We start from the raw sequence: 21925 nt of genomic DNA on the forward strand, positions 1-21925 counted from the left end.
TGGATACTTACTAAAGTTCCAGGCCCTGTTAGTACTAAATGTGGCTTTGAATGGCACTGAGTAAGTCGGCCATTTACATACACAAGTGCAGTGTGAAAGTGCAATATTAGTCCCAAATTGCCATGTTTTTTACCCATAATGCAGCATTTTAATGGCACTGAAAATTTTGTATTGCCTGAGAGGTGAGCTCTTCCTTTATTATATAACTTCCTATTAGTCATTTAACTCCAAATGCCTCCATTGATATTAGGCTGTATTTTAGTACCCCCTACTGGTCATGCCATGAACCTGCAGAGTAAAATAATCATTGCACATTGAGTTGGTTGTATTGAGGATTCTGATTGTTTCTCTTTTTATTTTTCAGGTGATCACTCTGGAGGGCTGGGTGGACATCATGTATTTTGTCATGGATGCCCACTCCTTCTACAACTTCATCTATTTTATTCTTCTAATTATAGTAAGTGGCCTAGGAAAAAGATATACACACACTGTAAGCCCAATTGGCAGTTGTACATAAATGAGGCAGGTGGGGGAGCAGCTAGCTCAGGGACGCTAGTTATGAGAAAATAGGCACTAAGGGGCACACTTTTGTGCCCCTTTAGCGCTCCTGTACTTATATCCCCAGGGGATATGAATGAGCCCTCTAATGTAGGGCTCCAGTCAAAGTTTTAACAAAAAACCGAAAAAAAAATAATTAAAATTTTAGCTCAAATTGTTCCGGCTCAGTTCCTGTTTGATCTGCAAGAAGCTTAAAAAAAAGAAGATGTATTGGGTCAACTCCCCCACAAAAGACTCACAATCACAAACTCAATCCAACCCCTAGTTTTCATTCTCAAAATTAAGTAAAATCTCAAAAATTGTGACCGGAAAAAAAAATGATTGCATTCAGTTGTCTAAAGTGGTAGTCAAAAAGTCAATTTTTTGAGACCAGAATCAATTTACATAAAGGCCTGAATTGTTAATTTGCTAATCCTTGAATCACACACAAAAATCTCAATCACGCTAAATCTGCATTCGTTTTCAACATGTCTGGAAAATCTAAAACTATTTTTAAAAACTCAGGATTTTTTTCTTTTGTTTGATAAATCTCAAAAATGTAAGTTCAGAAACCCTAACCCTGCCGTTGATTTCTCTCTCCTTTAGATAGGATCATTTTTCATGATCAACCTGTGTCTTGTGGTCATTGCAACCCAGTTTTCGGAGACTAAGCAGCGGGAGAGCCAGCTGATGAAGGAGCAGCGAATTCGCTTCCTCTCCAATGCTAGCACTTTGGCCAGCTTCTCAGAGCCAGGCAGCTGCTACGACGAGCTCCTCAAATACTTAGTGTACATAACTCGCAAGGCTAGCAAGAGGCTTGTGCAGTTCTATCGAACAGCTGCCTTCAAAGCAGGACTGTCGGCTAGGCCTGTGGTGAAGAACAGCACAGAGAAGCTGAATCGCAAGCACAGGAGGAGGAGATCTTCTGTGCATCATTTAATCCACCATCACCACCATCATCATCACCATTATCACCTTGGAAACGGGAGCCTCCGTGCACCACAGGCAAGCCCTGAGATTAGCGAAGTGGAGACCAGTTCTCCTAACAATACAGCAAGGTTGATTGTGCCATTTGCAGGATCCCCCATTGCTTCTGCCACCAACACACAGTCTATCCATAGCATTTACCATGCTGACTGTCACCTGGAACCAGTGCATTGTGTACAGACTTTTGCCCACCCTGGTTCTGCCTCTGCAGATCCAGAGGTGCTCCCTAGAAGTATAACTGGAAACAAAAACTACCCTACTTTGCATCCAAGTGTGTCACCTGATATACAAGTAGATGCAGAACCAGAGGAACCACAAGAAATCGTCAGTGATGGCAACATTCACCCCATGCCAGTTTTTAAATCAATGAACAGATTGCTAGAGACCCAGAGTACAGGTAACTTTAAAACACAAGAGAGAACAAGAGAGGTACTGTAGGGAGTGTTGGGTTCTCGCCAATGAACTTATTTTCATTGATGCATAGACTATTGGGTTGTTACTGGCACTTGAAATGTTTAAAGCATGGGGTATTTGGTTCTTACTGGTACATGAATTGTTAGATTTCCATTGGTACATAAAATATTGCATTTTAATGTTGTATTGTTCAATGGTGAATGGAAAGTTGAGCTGGATAATGGGGCATGGGGTTCTAACATAGGGTTCTAGATAGTACATTGAATGTTATGCTCGTATGCTACATGGAGCATTGGGTTGTAACTGGTGCATTGATTGTTGGGTTTGTATTGACATTGTAGAAGACTTTGTCATCTTACTGTTCCATTGAATGTTGGTTTCGTAATGTGTATGAACTTTTTTTCCCATTTGGGTATGAGTCTGGGCATACGCAATGGTGTTTTCATGGAGCAGAGGCCTATGGGTTTCAACTAGTACATATAAAAATGTCAGTTTTTTGTGTAGGAACCATTGGTTTCCCAGGGGTCCATAAAGTCTTGGGTTCTCGTTAGTGCAAGGCTAGTTAGCTGGGTTATTATAGGTGCTATTATAGGTGCAATAAACAAGTGGATTGGGATCTCTGTGGTATATGTAGGCTTGGACTATTTGTGGTGCATAGAGGGATGGGGTTTTGTGGTAGCATGGAGTGTTGCCTTCTCATCTGTGTGTTGAAAGTTAAGTTCTTTGTAGTGCATGGAGTTTGGAATATTAGCTCATGCAGGTCTTGTTGGCTTATTACTGGTGCATGTGATGTTGGGTTCTTACTGGTGCATGGGATTTTTGATACTATGCAGTGCTGATGAATGTTGTGTTTGATATTGAGTGGCACATGGAGTGTTGAGTTCTTGCTGTTGAAAATATTGAATATTAACTAGTGCGTGGAGTACTTGGTTTATGTTGATCCCTGTTGGTGCACAGTGGGTTGGACATAATCTGGTGCATGTAGTGCAGGGTTCATGTGAACTTCAGCATTTCTGTGCACATAGAACATTTGGTTGTTTGGAGTTTAAGGTTCTCTGTGGCCATTACATTGGATGTGACATACTGTTCAACTTTACAGAATGTTAATTACTTTCCTGTTATATTTGTCATATATGGTAATATGTGGTAGAGGCTGTCATTTGCTGGTGAGGGTTTGTGACCAAAGCAATGCATTAGGATATTTACTGTACATCTTCCTCCTTGTCCTTAGGTATCAACAAGATAGCCTGTAAGATCTCACGGCAGGCTCCGAATTTAGAGTCTGGATCTTGCGATGGAGAGAAATGTTCCCACTGCAGAGAGACAGAGCTCCGGGATACAGAGGGCCCCGAGTCTGATAGTGATGGATGCTATGAATTCACTCAAGACGCTCAGGGCAGTGAGCAACAAACGGAAGCTAAAAGAGGAAAGGGCAGATCCCAAATCCTAAGCAAGGTGCAGCAATTCTGGAAGATGGTTTGTGAAACCTTCAGGAAGATTGTCGACAGCAAGTACTTTGGACGAGGGATAATGATTGCCATCCTTATAAACACTCTCAGCATGGGGATTGAGTATCATGAGCAGGTACATCTTATTACTTTATACACTAGGTTCATGACATATTCATGAGTAATCCCCACCCAAAAATGGTTTTGAATCAAGAAAGATATAAAATGGAGAGCCTGAACAGTGTATAGTATCAGAATGAGTCACCGTGACTCGAATTAGGCATCAGTTTACTGAGAGCACATAGGGTTAGTTTCCTGTTTCTTCTGCTTAAAGGTACTTTCCTTTCAGTTGCATAGGATGAACCCACATCTTATTCATGCTGGATCACCCTGAAACTTGTTATCCTAATCTTGCCTAGTTTACAAGTTTACAGAGAAAGGTAGTGCTAGATCTTTAACCCAATGAGGAGTGCTTGTTATCCTGGCTGCCTTTGGGAGTCCTACAACACCAGTCATCATCATTATAGGGAAAAGAAACAGGTATCCAGATGCTGAAACAAAATGCAACTCTCTTCCCCCCCCCTTCCTCCAGTATTTAGGGCACAGACAAAGTAAACACATGCGGCGCAATCGGCGGTTGCTTCTGTTATTCTAATATTGTGACATCTGCGCAACAGTGAAATATTCAAAGTTTTTATTTATGAAAATCCCACAGAGCAGCATCTGCTCCCTTGGTAATTTATCATACTTACTCTAACAGAAAGCTGTAGAGAAGAATAAAAAGGTTGTTTGCAGAAGTTGCACATGGATTTGTGCTATGCCATTAATGCTTAGTGTCTCACATAGGCTTAGGGCACATGAGTAAATCTGTTTTTCAGATGTAATGGCCACAGTGGTGAATATTGGTGCAATGTAGCACTGCTGTGTATTTATCTACATTCCTGGTGTTGACTTATAAACTCTTGCTCTACAGCCAGAAGAACTGACCAACGCTCTGGAGATCAGCAATATCGTCTTCACCAGTCTGTTCGCTCTCGAAATGCTCTTAAAACTCTTGGTATACGGCCCATTTGGATATATCAAGAACCCATATAACATCTTCGATGGGATTATTGTGGTTATCAGGTAATATCTGACTGCAGCCATTTCCGCCCAACCCTGTTATTTACCAGACCGAATTATGGATCATCTGTTTATTTTGATCAGTCTTCTGCAAGTTTTTAAATTTAAATTAATAAAGCCTGAAGATCTAATTGGTTCTTATTGCCAACCTTCTGGGGAGCCTAGAACATATAAGGTTGCATGGGTACTCACTGATAATGGTTTATTCCTAATGTTTAGCGGCTCTAACATGATGTGCAATAAGGGGATATGTACAACTCATTCTGGAAAATTACAGTAGACCACATGGACTGTTGGGTCCAGGTGCACATGCCCCATACCTTCAGTGAGAGGAGAAATCCATAGTTCACTGTTAGATAAAATGGTTTGGCACAAAACCAGCAAGAAGAAAGATTGCCGGCACTCAGGACTTCATGCAAGAGGGACAAAACCCTCTGTGTTAATTGCAAAATAACATTTAGGGGGCACGCCCCTTTGTCAGACGAACCAGATCACAGTCAAAAAAGTTGCTGCTTAAAAATATTTATTGTACAAATATTACTTCTGTCTATAAAGCCTTACGCATTTCGTGCCTCTCTGGAGCCTGCGACTATATGCCCCAGAGAGGCAGGAAACGCATAAGACTTTTTGCACCCTAAAATGTCCTTAAAATTATTGGTCACATTGGGTAAGCTTTGGAGGTGGAGCGCACCTAGGCCCACTGCTCATAACTTACTGGCAATTCTGGGGACTCCTACATGTTTAGGCCTGCAGTCATATGAAGCCATGTGATGCTAGTTCTTGGCAATTTTATCCTGGGCTTCCGATCAGATTACCATCAGTGTTGTCCCCTTTTGGTTAGTTCTCTCAGAGGCCCCTGGCTACAGATACCTTGATTAACTGGGTGGCCATCTTCCATCCTGGAAAGAGACATGAGTGGTACATTATTGGTTCCTATGCAGCCATTGTAGTAATGTTTTCTTGTTCTCCGGTCTTCTGGTTGTGTCTCACGCACAATAAGGTCCATGCCACAGCAAAGTTGTTGCTAATTGAGGTGACTCATTGTATTTCATGCAGTGTCTGGGAGATCATTGGCCAACAGGGAGGAGGTCTGTCTGTTCTGAGAACGTTCCGGCTAATGAGGGTTCTTAAACTGGTACGGTTTATGCCCGCTCTGCAGCGCCAGCTTGTGGTCCTAATGAAAACCATGGACAATGTGGCCACTTTCTGCATGTTGCTGATGCTGTTCATCTTCATATTCAGGTAAGTTCACAGGATAGGAAGCATAAAGTCAGTTCTGCTAGACCGGAGTTGCACGGAAGTGTTACAGCGACCATTTTCGTAAGGACTGTGTCACTTCTTGTTCTTAGTGTTAAAATTACATTTGTGTGTGATTGTGTCTCACCTATTGAAAATATCACCATGTTCATGATTTCAGCTCTGATTTCTATTGGATGTCATGGTGGGGGAAAGCAGTGCAACCTCTGAATTATCAAAAGCTCTGTCTAGTGACCACTGTGACACAAGTAAAGAGCATGACAACTTTGGGTTTCTTTGGAAAAAACTAACCTACTAAGTACTGAACTAAAAAGGGAATTGTCACATTGTTCAAATATGATGAAGTAACAAGTGGGTGAGATAAGAAAGAGTGGTTGAAGAAGAGCAGTCACAGTCTATTCCCTAGATCACCTGCTTCCATGAATCTGTTGTCTTTTCCATTGCACTTGATATGCTAACACTCTTGCTTTGTGCTATCACTTTACACTCAAAGTCATATTGTTTTTTAGTATCCTAGGGATGCATCTGTTCGGCTGTAAATTTGCCTCCGAGAAAGATGGTGACACTCTACCCGACAGGAAGAATTTTGATTCCCTTCTGTGGGCTACAGTCACTGTGTTCCAGGTATTGTGCACTCTCTTGAGTAATTGACTGGATTCCATGGCAGAGTTCCCCTCTCTAATTCTCTGGCCTAACATAGATCCTAACCCAGGAAGACTGGAACAAGGTTCTGTACAACGGCATGGCTTCAACGTCTTCTTGGGCTGCCCTCTACTTTATTGCGCTGATGACGTTTGGAAATTACGTCCTGTTCAACCTGTTGGTGGCCATCCTTGTAGAGGGATTTCAGACTGAGGTATGAACTCTAACATATGGGGAGTGATACTTGCCTTTTCCTGGTGGTAATTCAGTCAGGACAAGCCTTTTTCTGTGCTTGTCAGTCAATTAGAATTGCCAGGGGAGGGTATGGAAGAGAGAAGAAGAGGAGAATTTTAAATAGAGACAGGAAAAGACAGAAAAGAAGCTAGTGGCTAAACTGTTGCTGAACCCATCCTTCATCCACTTGCTACAATCCCTGTAATATTACTAATATTTTTTTTTCTTTAATACACAACGCTCTCTTACATGTATAAGCCTGTAGCTATGTGCCTTAGAATTGTCACAAACCTCCTCAGTGACTTCTAATATCCTTACAATTTACAGTAGGGTTACATTATTGCTTAGTCGGAGTTCCCTGTCTAACTGAACCTGCAGCCTTGTGCCTTTAGTGGTCACAGAATCCCTCAGTGACTTCTAATATCCTTATAATTTACAGTAGGGGGTACATTATCCCTTATAATACATTAGTAATACTCATAGTTCCCTTTATAACTCAGCCTGCAGCCTTGTGCCTTTATATGGTCACAGAACCCCCTCATTACCTTCAATATATTATTTCCTATATAAACAAACATTTTTGTTGTGTGGCTGTATCACCAAAGTGACTCCATGTTTTTTTCTGCAGGAGGTACCTAAAAGAGAAGACATGAGTGCACATTTAAGCTGTATACAACTTCCAGTGGAGTCCATAGGGGTAAGCATGTACAACTGTATGGGCAATATTAATTCACTGATACATCCTCCATCACTTTGGATAAACACAAAAGAAATATTATCTGGTGTTCCAAAAGTTTTGTTTTGCAATGAGAACTAGTTGGTTGACCCAGGTAAATAAGACTGAGTAGGTATCCCATGTCTAATATACTCATTCCACAATGTGGAATGTCCAACTTCATATTAGCATAACTTGTTCCCAATTCTATAAAAGGTTGAGATGAGGCAGTGCCCCAGTAAAGTCCCTAGACTCCTCCCCGTGACATTTCTCCCATTCTCTGCATTTTATCTTTGTGGAGATCATTGGTTGGCCGGAAGAACATACAAAAGCTTTCCTGTCGCAGCTCGGGTGATTGCTTTTTACTCCTGTAAACATAATAAATGGCAAAATTTTGGAACTGTAAAGGTCAGAACTGCAGGTTTGTTACGAACCCCCACCAACCTTCAGCACAACAGAAAATCACCATTTCCCCCAGGATCCTGTAGCAACACAGACGCTCACATCTACTTTTTGAAGAATTACATGGCTTGGTTTTTATATGTCAAGCTATAAATTTAGCTCAGCAGGAGCCAGATGCCATTGTGTATTCACCATGGCAGTAGCTTATGCAAAAAGAAAAAAATCTTTACTTTTATACTTTAAAAAAAGTATATAACTGCCTATCCTGTCATAGTAGCTATAAATATACACAATAGAAATGTGTGGTTTTTCAGATATCTGAGGCCCACCATTTTATCTGGCCACATCACTTCCTGCCTTAAAATTCCAAACTGCAACCTATGAGCAGGAAGTATACCGTGTGAGGAACATTGGCTCCCACCATCTACTATTGCCATAAATTTTCTTATCCCAGCCCTGTAATATAATAATCACCTAATAAAAAAGAGAGGGAGTAGCTCAACTTCTGCAAGAAGATAAGTGGTCCCAGATGGTCACAAGGTCTGCTGTATGGTTCCATCATCTTGTTCTCCAGTGGGAACCACTAATCCTACAGCCAAAAGAAGGAGTAGTGTACTGCACAGTAGTACAAGAAATACATATCAATTCTGATTGATTTGTTATTGTATACCACACCAATTTCACACTTTGGTCATATTAAATATATAACTGACCTATGCTCATAGCAAGAAGAACAGAGACACTTCTCTATTTAGAGAATTGTATAGAACTCTTTTGGCATCAATTGTTATTACTCTAAACTTGGATGTAAAAATAGTTGGGGAACAACACAAGCATGGGAAATGTCCCTGGGCAGTGCAAAATAAGAGCTATGATTGGCCATTTGGTAGCCCCAATGTCAACCTACAGGAGGCCCTATTGGGCAGTATACGTGGCCTCCAAGCCAGTAATTCAAAAATTAGCACCTGCTTTGAGGCCACTGGGAGCAACATGCAAGAGGTTGGTGAGCAACATATTGCTCATGAGCCACTGGTAGGGGATCACTGCTCTAAACTGAACAAAAGCTTATTTTTCTTTTGCCTGTATTTACTAACAGTAGATTTGTATTGGTGCCAACTGAGAATAATCCATTATTCCTTCTGCAACTAAAACCAAAATCTTGTATGGAAATAATTAAGCAGACACCTGACAAAAACCACACAAAAACTGACTGGCTACTCTTATTTCGGATTTACAAAAAAAAAAGCAAATGATAAAACAAAAACTTCCAAACAATCTTATGAAACTCTTTGTTTTATGGAAGTTCAGATTAATGGAAGTGCAGATCTTGACAATCAAAGGAGACCAGAACAAATTTAGGGTGGTGCAATGGTTGGAACATGGTGAACGTTATACGGGTTAAATGAAAAGTTGGAATGGTGTCACAATGTTACATGTTAGGTAGGCCTAATAAAGATCTGACGTGTGATATGGGTTGGTTGGATATGGTTGGGGGAACTTATAGGGTGTTGATATATGCGGGACTATGAGTCAAGTGAGATGCATTGTGCAGTATTTTGGAGGTGTGTTGGTTTTAACTTTGAAGTGTTTAGGAGATTTGTATTGATGTAACTTCTTTGGAGCTATTATGGTGGTACAGTGTGCTGAGGAGGTATATGGATTGTGTAGTGTACAAAGAGGTATGAAGGAGGTTTTGGAAAGTTCTGAAGCAGCGTGATCTAGGTATTTTTGTTAGGTAGACGTGTTTGGGATATAGAAAGAATGGTCGGTGTCTTAGGATGGATACCCATTCCAATTAAAAGAAAGGAGGTTCAATCTAAATGTTTGGAAGGGTTTTTTTCTACAGTGAGAGCTGAAGATTTGGAATTCTCTCCCTGAATCAGTTGTACAGGCTGATACATTAGCTAGCTTTAAAGATGAAGTAAAGTCTAAAATAGAACGAGGCTAGAAATGCTGTTTTTTGTATATTAAACATAAACATGAACTTACAGCACCACAAGCCTAATAAAACAAATGATTTATGCTTTCAAAGTTGGCCACAGGGGGTCACCATTAACTGTTAAACATCTTTGCAAGACCAAGACTGTGCACATGCTCAGTGTGGTCTGGGCTGCTTAGGCATCATCATAAATTATCAAAACAACACAAGTCAAATAATATCTGCCAGAAGCCGATACAGCAAGTCTGATTTATAATTAGAATAAGCAGAATGCACTGGGTCCTGTGTTGTCATGAAATCTAATGTGGATTTTATAGTTTTTGTAATGTTTAATACAAACTTTCTCCAACTCTGCAGAACCAGTGGCTGTGGCAAAATAATCCTCCAAATATAATCCCAGTTTATTTGTTTAAATCTGGCTCCATGATCTTTGTCCCTGCAGCTGGAGTTGGAAACAGTAAAGGGGATGTAAAGGCAAAAATAAAATCCAACACAAATCTCTACACAGTCGCCAACTGCTCTACAGGGAAACAAACAAAACTGCTTGAGTTCTGCATGGCTAGGAAGCAGGGGTGCTTCGCCAATGAGGCGAGTTGAGGCTGTCGCCTCAGGCGGCAGCACCCCACTAGGTACCAGGGGCAGCAAAAATGCTGCTCCTGGTACTTTAAGAGCGAATTTCCGGGGGAGGTGGGGCAGCAGCAACTGCTGCTGCCTCAGGCAGCGGAGGGGCCAGGATCGCCCCTGCTAGGAAGTAAGGCGGGGGCTCCCCGTGCTGTTCATAAGTATGATTGTTTCCCTGCAGAGCAGTTAGGGACCGTCTGATAATTCCTATCCACAGCAGTAAATGAAGGGAGAATTTCACAGCATACAGTCAGGTTTCTTATAAAAATGGTACACGTCTTTTAAATAAAGTATATTGGAGATAGGTTTCTTTTTCATCAAAGAAAGTAAAAATTAGATATGATTTTTTTCCTTTACATGCCCTTTAAGAAGGGATTGGATGGCTTTTTAGCAAGTGAGGGAATACAGGGTTATGGAAGATAGCTCATAGTACAAGTTGATCAAGGGACTGGTCCGATTGCCATCTTAGAATCATGAAGGAACTTTCTTTCCCCTCTGAGGCAAATTGGAGATGCTTCAAATTTAGTTTTTTGCCTTCCTCTGGATCAAATAGCAGTTAGGCAGGTTATATACAGATTTAAGGTTGAACTTTATGGATGTGTTTCTTTTTTCAACCTAACTTACTATGTTACTATGTTACTTATAGTGCACAATGAGCATGAGGGTGCATTGATGACTCTAACTAAAGTAAAGCAACATATTATTTGAAGTATTCCCTTGAGTGAGGCATTATGGGATACCATATTAGGGGGCGGCATACAAGAGAGCAGTTCTGGAGTTTCAAGTGAGTTGTACGCAGGTAGATAGATATATGATATGTACTACGTTGAAAACTCATTCCTATGCCCAAGCCAGTATTCATTTTTAATGAATATTCCCGAATAAGCCTTTAGGAATGTAATCATAGTCATTAATGACTACTCAGCATTTTATCCTTCGACATACCATTCTCCTGGCTTATCCTATTTGAATTGAGGTAGTTATTACAGAATACATTGTAAAGGCAGGCAAGCAGACCGTATTTATTAATGCATCAATAAACCATCACCTAATTCATTTAACCATGGCCAGTTGGAGGCTTACGATGAGTGAAACATCTCGGCACTTTCAGAGTAAGAGGGAATGTTATTTTAGTAACGCACATATGGGACAATTATTTCTATGTATAAACTGCTTACTAGGAAGAAATCCACCGATATTTCATCTTAGCTTGTGTCCTGGGCTTAATGGTTTCCAACGCAGTATGTCGGCTCTATTAATAAGAGCTCACATACATTTTTCCTTTTCAGTGTTTATTTTTCTGAGCTATGATTTTTATTTTGAGAAATGTACTCAAATCTTTTATGGTTTTGTGACCTAATTTATCAACAGTTTCAGTGAGAAAATTCCCTCCACGTTTCATTGACGTGCACAAATATTTGTGAGTCATCCATCAATATCATCACGCAGAAAAAAAACTGGGACAAAAACTAGAGCACCAGCCATGTAGATTTATTGATTAAGGAATACACCATTGTTGTCTTTTACCCCCACCTTAAATCTGCTGGTAATGATGTTTGCCCCAGTTATGCACCTGTCCTCGAATATTGTTATCACTTCCGGTTGGGATACATTCTTTAGTAGGTTCTGTATGCTTTTTCCATACCTCAGAAGAGCAGATCCAGGCTGAGTTTCTAGGGAACATCATGTAAAAAATCTGTAAAAAAAAAAAGACTACAATAATGCCAAGGTTGTTGCTCCATTTGTAATTCGCTGATATTGCTGAAATTTGGGCAAAAGTTTTTGCAAAAGATCTGCAGCTACACAAGCAGTAAGCTAAAGAAAAGTCAGTTCCTCCATGATGTTATGAGGGTTTACTGGTCAGCTCTCCTACAAATAAACCTTTAGAGATACATTTGTACAATTTTTTTAAGTGAGAGAAAAAGACTGCTCAACTGTCATTGTTTTTTTTCAGCAAGGGGAGGGCTCTCAGTCGGGTTCTGAATCTGCCCATGAGGACTGTCAAATCCACAAGAGTCTTTCCAATGCTTCTTGTAAGTACACATAGGTACCAAACATGAAGGAAAGTAATGTCAAGTTAAGGTTTGATGTTCTCGGGATTTTCTTATTTTGGGGACAACACATCCTTTGTAGTCTAACAATTGGCCAGGTTCTCTCTTGCCTTGGATAGTGATATGTAAGGTAATCCCAAAACCCACCGGAGTAACAGGGACAATGCATGTTCCTCTACCTATAACAGCCTCCTTAGACTTTGGGTGTGACCCTCAGCTACTAGGTGCTGGGTGCTACCAGGTATACACCTACTGGGGCAAGCATGGGAATGCAAAGCATTGTCATGCAGACTAAATTAGAAAGAGACTGTATATAGAACAGAGAGGCACACTCTAAAACAGGAAACAGGCCCAGATCAAAACCAGGAGATCAATACTTAGGGACAGGGCAGAAGGTAGGAACCAAAATACAGGAATCAGGTTTTAGTAGACAGAGCACCCAAGCTAAGGTAGACTTGACCTATGGGCAGTGAATGGGTTGTGAGCTACGGATTATATAGAGAAGCTCATAGGAAACCTCAGTGCAGCTGAAGCAAACAACATCTATCTGAAAACCCATTAATCTTGCCAAGAACCCAGCTGTGTGCTCAGAAAGAGCAGAGATATTGTATACTGCAGATCCTGGTTCAAATACAGACAGAATATTACATATATATAGCCCATAGTTCCAAATAACCCAAAACCACAGGTAACCATTTGGAAATGTCCCCTACTACTTTGCACCCACCTAATGAGGATCTTACTATAAGGTTTGAGAGTCTGTTCTCTAGTGAAACACTGTTCTTGCAGTTGACCAAATTTGGGATGTAGTTGTGGCTTCAAAGATTGAGAAACGCCCCCAATATTTTCACAATTCAGCTACCAACATCTCTGTTTTATGGATCTAAATAAGGAAAGTGGCTTATTATTAGATGATATTTTATTAAAAAGAAACTGAATTAAGAAGAACATTTTGTTTGACAGTTACACCTTTACATGGGTACCCAGATGGAAAGAGCATGTTACAACCACCCCTTATCATCCACACAGCAGCCACACCCATGCCCGTGCCAAAATGTGCTCTGTTTGGAGATATCCCCATGGCTTGTGAATCTCGGAGGGAGAGTAATGTCTCTGGAGGTCCACATGCTTGTGAAATCAAGTCTATGGTATGTCAAGAATTTGTTTATCTTGTCTATCATGGTATTGTTGTATTGTACTACTGATAGTACCAAGTGCTAGTGTTGATCTTTTTTGTGTGTCTACTTTTCTCATATCAGTCAAGCTCAAGGAACTCTCCACACAGTTCCTGGGGTGCAGTTTGTAGTTGGAATAGCCGGAGATCTAGTTGGAACAGCATCGGACGAGCTTCCAGCCTAAAGCGGCATGAGCAAAGTGGTGAGCATAAATCCCTACTGTCTGCTGATGGAAAGGAAAGCTCAGAAGGTGACACGTCAGATGAGGAGGTCTCCAGTCGTACTGGCTCTTCCCTCAACCGGATGGACCTTGTGGGTAAACGAGAGGTGTATGACATGCATGATACATTGCATGTGCCTTATCCTTATGGAATGCAGAGCAGACACAGCCTTCCTGGAGAGTACCAAGATTGCAATGGAAAGACATCACCTTCCACTGTGTTTCCTCAACTCCATCTAGAAGATTCCAAGGTTGACTATAGCAATAACATTGATGATGATGTAAATATGGTAAGTATCTTGAACCTACTGTACTACTACTTTCAGATGTCACCTCTCTGAAGTTAGAATTTCCATTGTGATTGGATTAGTGGAAGAGTTTATATGCAGAGGACTTCCCATATCAGTCAGTTGAACTGAAGAAGCTGCTCGGATGAGTAGTGAAACATCTTCAATGATTACGCAGCAAGTCCACTTGTCTTAGAATTACTTACTATACTAGATATACCATGACCTGGATGCATGAAAATCTTCATAGTCAAATCTACTTTAGTTATTACTTGATATCTGAAGACACATAGAGTTATTAGCACAAGAGAACTCATTCACACTGGTGAATGTTATTTCCTGACTGTATTTTAGTTGGTTTGAACATACCATGAATGTTTTGACCAGGGGATGAACCTGCCTAGAAGGTACTGTTCCTAATTGTTATTATATATTTTTAAAATGCTAACATATTCTGCAGCGTTTACACACAAAACCACCATTAACCATTAGAAGAGGTAAAGAGGGTCCTTCCAAAAAAAAAAGTGCTTACAATCTAACAATCTCAAACTCTAAAATCCTTTGGGGAAACCCTTGACCAAAAACATAAACTCACTAGACAAAATCACTCCAATATACTGTAATGAAGGTTTTCACAAAAGAATGTTCTCGCTCTTTATCAGAAAGAGTCAAAGGCCTTATTGGCCTTGTATACATGAGCATTATTGACCCCTGATCATCCTCCATAGTGTCCAAGAGGAAAAGCATAACAAAATTTTTAGGTAGTTTTTGAGAATGGACAGGGCAAATTCCTTGTTTTAATTTATGCATTGCAGACAGAGTTTATTTGTGATACTGTTTTCTAAATTGTGTTTCAGAGTCGGGCAGAAAGACTGAAAGCTTGGATCATATCCCATTTACCAGCCTGGTGCAAGGAGAGAGAAACTTGGTCCCTCTATCTGTTCCCACCATATTCCAAGTGAGTGTTATATTTTCGTGGGACAACTGACATATGCAGTAGGCAGGTAGATTCTCAGTCCTTCCAATGACTGTGCTTTCTTACAGATTCCGGCTGATGTGCAATAAAATTATCACCCACAAAATGTTTGATCACATTGTCTTGGTGATCATATTTCTCAACTGTATAACCATTGCCATGGAGAGACCGAAAATAGACCCCCACAGCGCTGTGAGTGTTTCATGCCATAAAACTCATCCAAAATAAAACTGCCGCAGACAGTTATTTAGAAACTTTGCAGTTGGTGTTTCTTTTGTACTTTTCCACTCTCCAACCTGTCACTTCAACTTCTGTCCAGCTGCTAGGGTCAAAGTGTGACCCAGCCAGGCTCATGTCTTAGAATCTCTTATTTCTGTGTACATGATCCTGAAAGTGAATTCTGAAATGACCTTCCTTTTCTTGTTTCAATTTTAACTTAATGTATATTTTTACAGGAAAGAATATTTCTCACATTGTCCAACTACATATTCACCTTGATTTTCTTGGTTGAAATGACAGTAAAGGTAATTACCGTTTCTATTCCAGCTTTGTATAAACTCAGTGCAGCCCAGTTTATATTCATCAGCAGCAGCCATTTGCCGGCTGACAGGGTGACCAAAGGCTATATATCTACGATGATATATCTTGGGGAAGCAGGGGGCAGAGCAATTAACATTAATTTATTCATGGTTTGCAAATCTTTGGGGCTAGTGGATGTACATTGGTGATTCAATGCAAGTTTGCTGTTAATAACCCGTGTGAGCACCTTTGCATGTCCCCTGCCCTTGCCAGCTGTGGTGCTGCATTATAATTTGACAGAGAGAACCAGAGAGACCCTGCATGCTGCATGGAATGGCACATATCTCAATCCCGCTAACAGTGGTTTCTGCTCAATTACAGGTGGTGGCCATGAACTTTTGCTTTGGTGGCAAGGCATATCTTAGGAGCAGCTGGAACGTGTTGGATGGAATGCTGGTCTTGATCTCAGCCATCGATATTCTAGTCTCTATGGTGTCCGACAGTGGCACCAAGATCCTAGGCATGCTCCGAGTGCTGAGGCTGCTCCGGACTTTAAGGCCACTCAGGTTAGTAGAGGAGGTTTCCCTAGACCAAAAAATTGCAAAAAGCAAAATTCTCGAATATTTATTAACATTCACTAGTACGTTTATTGGCTCTTTATATATTGGAACTCCAAGAATTCTTTATGAGTTTGATGTCATAGCTTTTTCAGTTCAAGTTAAAAATATGGCAGCTCATATATATATATATGTATAAATACTAAGAAGGAATGCTCTGGGCACACAAAAACTATACCCTCATATCCTCATGCTGTACTGTCTAAAGGAAACAAATATGACAGCCCATTCATGTGCAAAATACAAGTATATAGAAAAGGAGTGTACAATGCCAATAAACAAAGGACAATTTCTCTGTATTGTTAGATATAAAAGAAAGTAAGTATAACTTTAGTGTCCCATTTTAGGGTGATTAGTCGAGCTCAGGGATTGAAGCTGGTGGTTGAGACACTTATGTCTTCTCTGAAGCCTATCGGTAACATTGTGGTGATCTGCTGTGCCTTCTTCATTATTTTTGGGATACTTGGAGTCCAGGTATGTATAAGGGACTGTGGGAGAATGATATCCTAAGTTATATCGCCCACCAATAATATCTACGCATGTTGTATATAGTGCAGTTTATGACCATCATAAATATTATGAATATTTAGAGAGAATATTGCACCATGTTTGATTTGTCTAGCAGCACTGTTTAAACTAAGTATATTGTATATTCTATAAAGTAGTGTCCAAATTGGCTATTCTACTCTCTGCACAGCTCATTATTTAATTCATGGGCAGCTGACTGTAATCAGATCCCATTCTGTTTTCAGCTTTTCAAGGGGAAATTTTATTACTGCCAGGGAGAGGACACTCGAAACATCACTAATAAATCGGACTGCCTTGAAGCTAAATATAAATGGGCAAGACACAAGTACAACTTTGATAACCTTGGCCAGGTACGTGTAATATATAGTGAATAAAATACCCCTATTGTAAAATATAAGAATATTATACGTCACAGAGGAGTTCCATGACCATATAAAATTCTGACTTTATTATAGAACTCCGACCTTGGTGGTGACATCACTAAGCACTGTTTATAAGGATACATTTACAGGATATTTATGGCCCTAGTCTACTATAACTGTATTTAGTCCCTGACTAAACTTCCAGGGACCTCTTAAAGCCCCTGAATCAATAACAATTAATAATGACCTTATTTCTGCCTCTTTATTTTAGATTATTACCCCCAAGAGATAGGGTTGACTTCACGGGAAGGGGGGGGGGTTAATACTGAGAATGGCATGAAATGGGAAGATAATTGAAGCAGAAGCTAGAATTATCAGCAATACCATTGTGTTCAATGGGGAATGGAATGAAGGTTCAAAAAAAACGATCACATAACACCTTAAATGTATTACATTAAGTAAAAAAAAATGACTCCATGCTGAATGCGTTTATGTTCACATATTTCTTTCTGAATAGGCTCTGATGTCTTTGTTTGTCCTGGCATCCAAAGACGGATGGGTGGACATCATGTATGATGGACTGGATGCTGTCGGAATTGACCAGCAGGTACAATTTTTGCTTTACATGGTGGAATACAACCAAGTTACATCATACTGAAGCATTTTTGTCCATTGTTAAACCCATTCAGGGGCTTGGTGTAAAATGATTATTTCAGCCATAATGTGACCAGAGTGCCCACTACTTTCTCTTTGCTCTCAGAAATCATTTATGTGCAAATAGAGGTACAGTAGGTCCAAATATTATACTGTTTCTTAAACTTGGGTCCCCTGTATAGCCTTGATTCATATGTTGGGGTATTCTGGGAGATATAGTCCAGTAAAATTTGAGGACTTACTTTTGAGAAACAGGGATATATGTACTGAGCATTGATTGTAGGGATGCACCGAATCCAGGATTTGGTTCGGGATTCGGCCAGGATTCGGCCTTTTTCAGCAGGATTCGGCCGAATCCTTCTGCCCAGCCGAACCGAATCCGAATCCTAATTTGCATATGCAAATTAGGGGCGGGAGGGAAATTGCATGACTTTTTGTCAGAAAACAAGGAAGTAAAAAATGTTTTCCCCTTACCACCCCTAATTTGCATATGCAAATTAGGGTTCGGATTCGGTTTGGTATTCGGCCGAATCTTTCACAAAGGATTCGGGGTTCGGCCGAATCCAAAAAAGTGGATTCGGTGCATCCCTAATTGATTGTGACCATCATTGAGTTTTAAGTTACTGCAACTATTTATATGAAAAATTGAATGTTGCCCACATATCCTGGTAAACGGTAATACAAACCTTTTCTCTTTTCCTCCAGCCAGTGATGAATTACAACCCTTGGATGCTGCTATATTTCATCTCATTTTTGCTGATTGTGGCATTTTTTGTGCTCAACATGTTTGTGGGTGTGGTGGTGGAGAACTTCCATAAGTGCCGGCAGCATCAGGAGGAGGAGGAAGCGAAGAGACGGGAAGAAAAGAGGCTCCGCAGGATGGAGAAAAAGAGAAGGAGTAAGGAGAGAGAGCTGGCCGGTCGGTACTCTTTGCCATAACTTTCTGAGTGCTGCTTGACCTTTGACAGGAGCTCGTCCCCACACTGGGATGGCCGCTTCCTAGAAGCATGGATAGTGATACAAATGCATGGTTAGGTAAAGCCCCGTGTCAGGGGAAAGAATGTTTAAAATTAAGATTTGTGAGCAATCTTCCTACACACAGGACAGGTCTGGATCTTGATAATATCAAATATTTTAAAAATGGTCTCCAGACAGGAATCTCTCCCCTACTATACCTGCTATACCACAGCCACAATCCCTTCCCAGAGACTATTATCCCACTGTTACTATAGGCACCATCTCTCCCTACTATACCTGCTATCCCACAGCCACAATCCCTTCCCAGAGACTATTATCCCACTGTTACTATAGGCACCATCTCTCCCTACTATACCTGCTATCCCACAGTCACAGTCCCTTCCCAGAGACTATTATCCCACTGTTACTATAGGCACCATCTCTCCCTACTATACCTGCTATCCCACAGCCACAGTCCCTTCCCAGAGACTATTATCCCACTGTTACTATAGGCACCATCTCTCCCTACTATACCTGCTATCCCACAGCCACAATCCCTTCCCAGAGACTATTATCCCACTGTTACTATAGGCACCATCTCTCCCTACTATACCTGCTATCCAACAGCCACAGTCCCTTCCCAGAGACTATTATCCCACTGTTACTATAGGCACCATCTCTCCCTACTATACCTGCTATCCCACAGTCACAGTCCCTTCCCAGAGACAATTATCCCACTGTTACTATAGACACCATCTCTCCCTACTATACCTGCTATCCCACAGTCACAGTCCCTTCCCAGAGACTATTATCCCCATTGGTACTATAGGCACCATCTCTCCCTACTATACCTGCTATCCCACAGTCATAGTCCCTTTCCAGAGACTATTATCCCACTGTTACTATAGACACCATCTCTCCCTACTATACCTGCTATCCCACAGCCACAATCCCTTCCCAGAGACTATTATCTCACTGTTACTATAGACACCATCTCTCCCTACTATACCTGCTATCCCACAGTCACAGTCCCTTCCCAGAGACTATTATCCCCATTGGTACTATAGGCACCATCTCTCCCTACTATACCTGCTATCCCACAGTCATAGTCCCTTTCCAGAGACTATTATCCCACTGTTACTATAGGCACCATCTCTCCCTACTATACCTGCTATCCCACAGTCACACTCCCTTCCCAGAGACTATTATCCCACTGCTACTATAGACACCATCTCTCCCTACTATACCTGCTATCCCACAGCCACAGTCCCTTCCAAGAGACTATTATCTCCACTGCTACTATAGTCACCATCTCTCCCTACTATACTTGCTATCTCACAGTCCCTTCCCAGAGGGTATTATTCCTACTGTTAGTATAGACACCATCTCTCCATACTATACCTGCTATCCCACAGTCACAGTCCCCAGGGCCGGATTTACATAGTGGGCGCCCCTAGGCCCACTGCTGTTTGTCCCCCTTGTTCCCTCCCCTTTATTCATGCAAATTTTCATCATCAGTGGGGATTGGCGCATATGAAATTTAAAAAATGATTGTATCTCTAGTGCATTCCCAGTGTTTTTGAACCAATGTGGGTGTGGTTGGCAGCATGCCGCCCCGCTAAAATCCTGCCGCCCTAGGTCCGGGCCTAGGTTGCCTTTCCACAAATCTGGGCCTGACAGTCCCTTCCCAGAGACTGTTATCCCACTGTTACTATAGGCACCATCTCTCCCTACTATACCTGCTATGCCACAGTCCCTTCCCAGAGACTATTATCCCACTGTTACTATAGGCACCATCTCTCCCTACTATACCTGCTATCACAGTCACATTCCCTTCCCAGAGACTATTATCCCACTGTTACTATAGGCACCATCTCTCCCTACTATACCTGCTATCCCACAGTCACAGTCCCTTCCAAGAGACTATTATCCCACGGTTACTATAGGCACCATCACTCCCTACTATACCTGATATCCCACAGTCCCTTCCCAGAGACTATTATCCCACTGTTACTGTAGGCACCATCTCTCCCTACTATACCTGCTATCACAGTCACAGTCCCTTCCTAGAGACTATTATCCCACTGCTACTATAGGCACCATCTCTCCCTACTATACCTGCTATCCCACAGTCACAGTCCCTTCCCAGAGACTGTTATCCCACTGTTACTATAGGCACCATCTCTCCCTACAATACCTGCTATGCCACAGTCCCTTCCCAGAGACTATTATCCCACTGTTACTATAGGCACCATCTCTCCCTACTATACCTGCTATCCCACAGCCACAGTCCCTTCCCAGAGACTGTTATCCCACTGTTACTATAGGCACCATCTCTCCCTACTATACCTGCTATCACAGTCACATTCCCTTCCCAGAGACTATTATCCCACTGTTACTATAGGCACCATCTCTCCCTACTATACCTGCTATCCCACAGTCACAGTCCCTTCCCAGAGACTATTATCCCACGGTTACTATAGGCACCATCACTCCCTACTATACCTGCTATCACAGTCACAGTCCCTTCCTAGAGACTATTATCCCACTGCTACTATAGGCACCATCTCTCCCTACTATACCTGCTATCCCACAGTCACAGTCCCTTCCCAGAGACTATTATCCCACGGTTACTATAGGCACCATCACTCCCTACTATACCTGCTATCACAGTCACAGTCCCTTCCTAGAGACTATTATCCCACTGCTACTATAGGCACCATCTCTCCCTACTATACCTGGTATCCCACAGTCACAGTCCCTTCCCAGAGACTATTATCCCACTGTTACTATAGATACCATCTCTCCCTACTATACCTGCTATCACAGTCACAGTCCCTTCCTAGAGGCTATTATCCCACTGCTACTATAGGCACCATCTCTCCCTACTATACCTGCTATCCCACAGTCACAGTCCCTTCCCAGAGACTATTATCCCACGGTTACTATAGGCACCATCACTCCCTACTATACCTGCTATGCCACAGTCCCTTCCCAGAGACTATTATCCAACTGTTACTATAGACACCATCTCTCCCTACTATACCTGCTATCTCACAGCCACAGTCCCTTTCCAGAGACTATTATCACACTGCTACGATAGGCACCATCTTACCCTAGGTATCTTTTAAGAATGTTTGAAAATCCCTTCAGGTAAAGCTTGATTTGGGCCATTGATATATTTTTCTACCAATGGGTCTGCATAGGCTCCCTCCTGTTATGATCCAATCATGGGCCTGGGGACCAAATGATTGGATCAGT

The 21925-nt window shown here is 41.5% G+C and overlaps 1 protein-coding gene across 6 annotated transcripts in view; it reads left to right on the top strand.

Moving 5' to 3' along the window:
* cacna1g.L (calcium channel, voltage-dependent, T type, alpha 1G subunit L homeolog) overlaps positions 1–21925 on the top strand; it is a 116122-nt gene that overhangs the window by 76900 nt on the left and 17297 nt on the right. For 3 of the 6 annotated variants that reach the window (XM_041577179.1, XM_041577181.1, XM_041577182.1), the window contains exons 7-25: positions 365–457; positions 1144–1921; positions 3170–3522; positions 4360–4511; positions 5565–5750; positions 6275–6389; positions 6466–6621; positions 7270–7338; positions 12273–12351; positions 13333–13517; positions 13629–14054; positions 14909–15009; positions 15096–15219; positions 15483–15551; positions 15928–16112; positions 16511–16637; positions 16916–17041; positions 17571–17660; positions 18413–18626. In XM_041577179.1, the coding sequence (XP_041433113.1) occupies positions 365–457; positions 1144–1921; positions 3170–3522; positions 4360–4511; positions 5565–5750; positions 6275–6389; positions 6466–6621; positions 7270–7338; positions 12273–12351; positions 13333–13517; positions 13629–14054; positions 14909–15009; positions 15096–15219; positions 15483–15551; positions 15928–16112; positions 16511–16637; positions 16916–17041; positions 17571–17660; positions 18413–18626 (3628 nt within the window). The remainder of the gene's footprint in view (positions 1–364; positions 458–1143; positions 1922–3169; positions 3523–4359; positions 4512–5564; positions 5751–6274; positions 6390–6465; positions 6622–7269; positions 7339–12272; positions 12352–13332; positions 13518–13628; positions 14055–14908; positions 15010–15095; positions 15220–15482; positions 15552–15927; positions 16113–16510; positions 16638–16915; positions 17042–17570; positions 17661–18412; positions 18627–21925) is intronic. The other 3 variants (XM_041577180.1, XM_018236827.2, XM_041577183.1) reach the window with 2 other exon arrangements.

This window comes from Xenopus laevis, chromosome 9_10L (genome assembly GCF_017654675.1).
Source record: "Xenopus laevis strain J_2021 chromosome 9_10L, Xenopus_laevis_v10.1, whole genome shotgun sequence".
In the NCBI taxonomy this organism is placed as follows: domain Eukaryota; kingdom Metazoa; phylum Chordata; class Amphibia; order Anura; family Pipidae; genus Xenopus; species Xenopus laevis.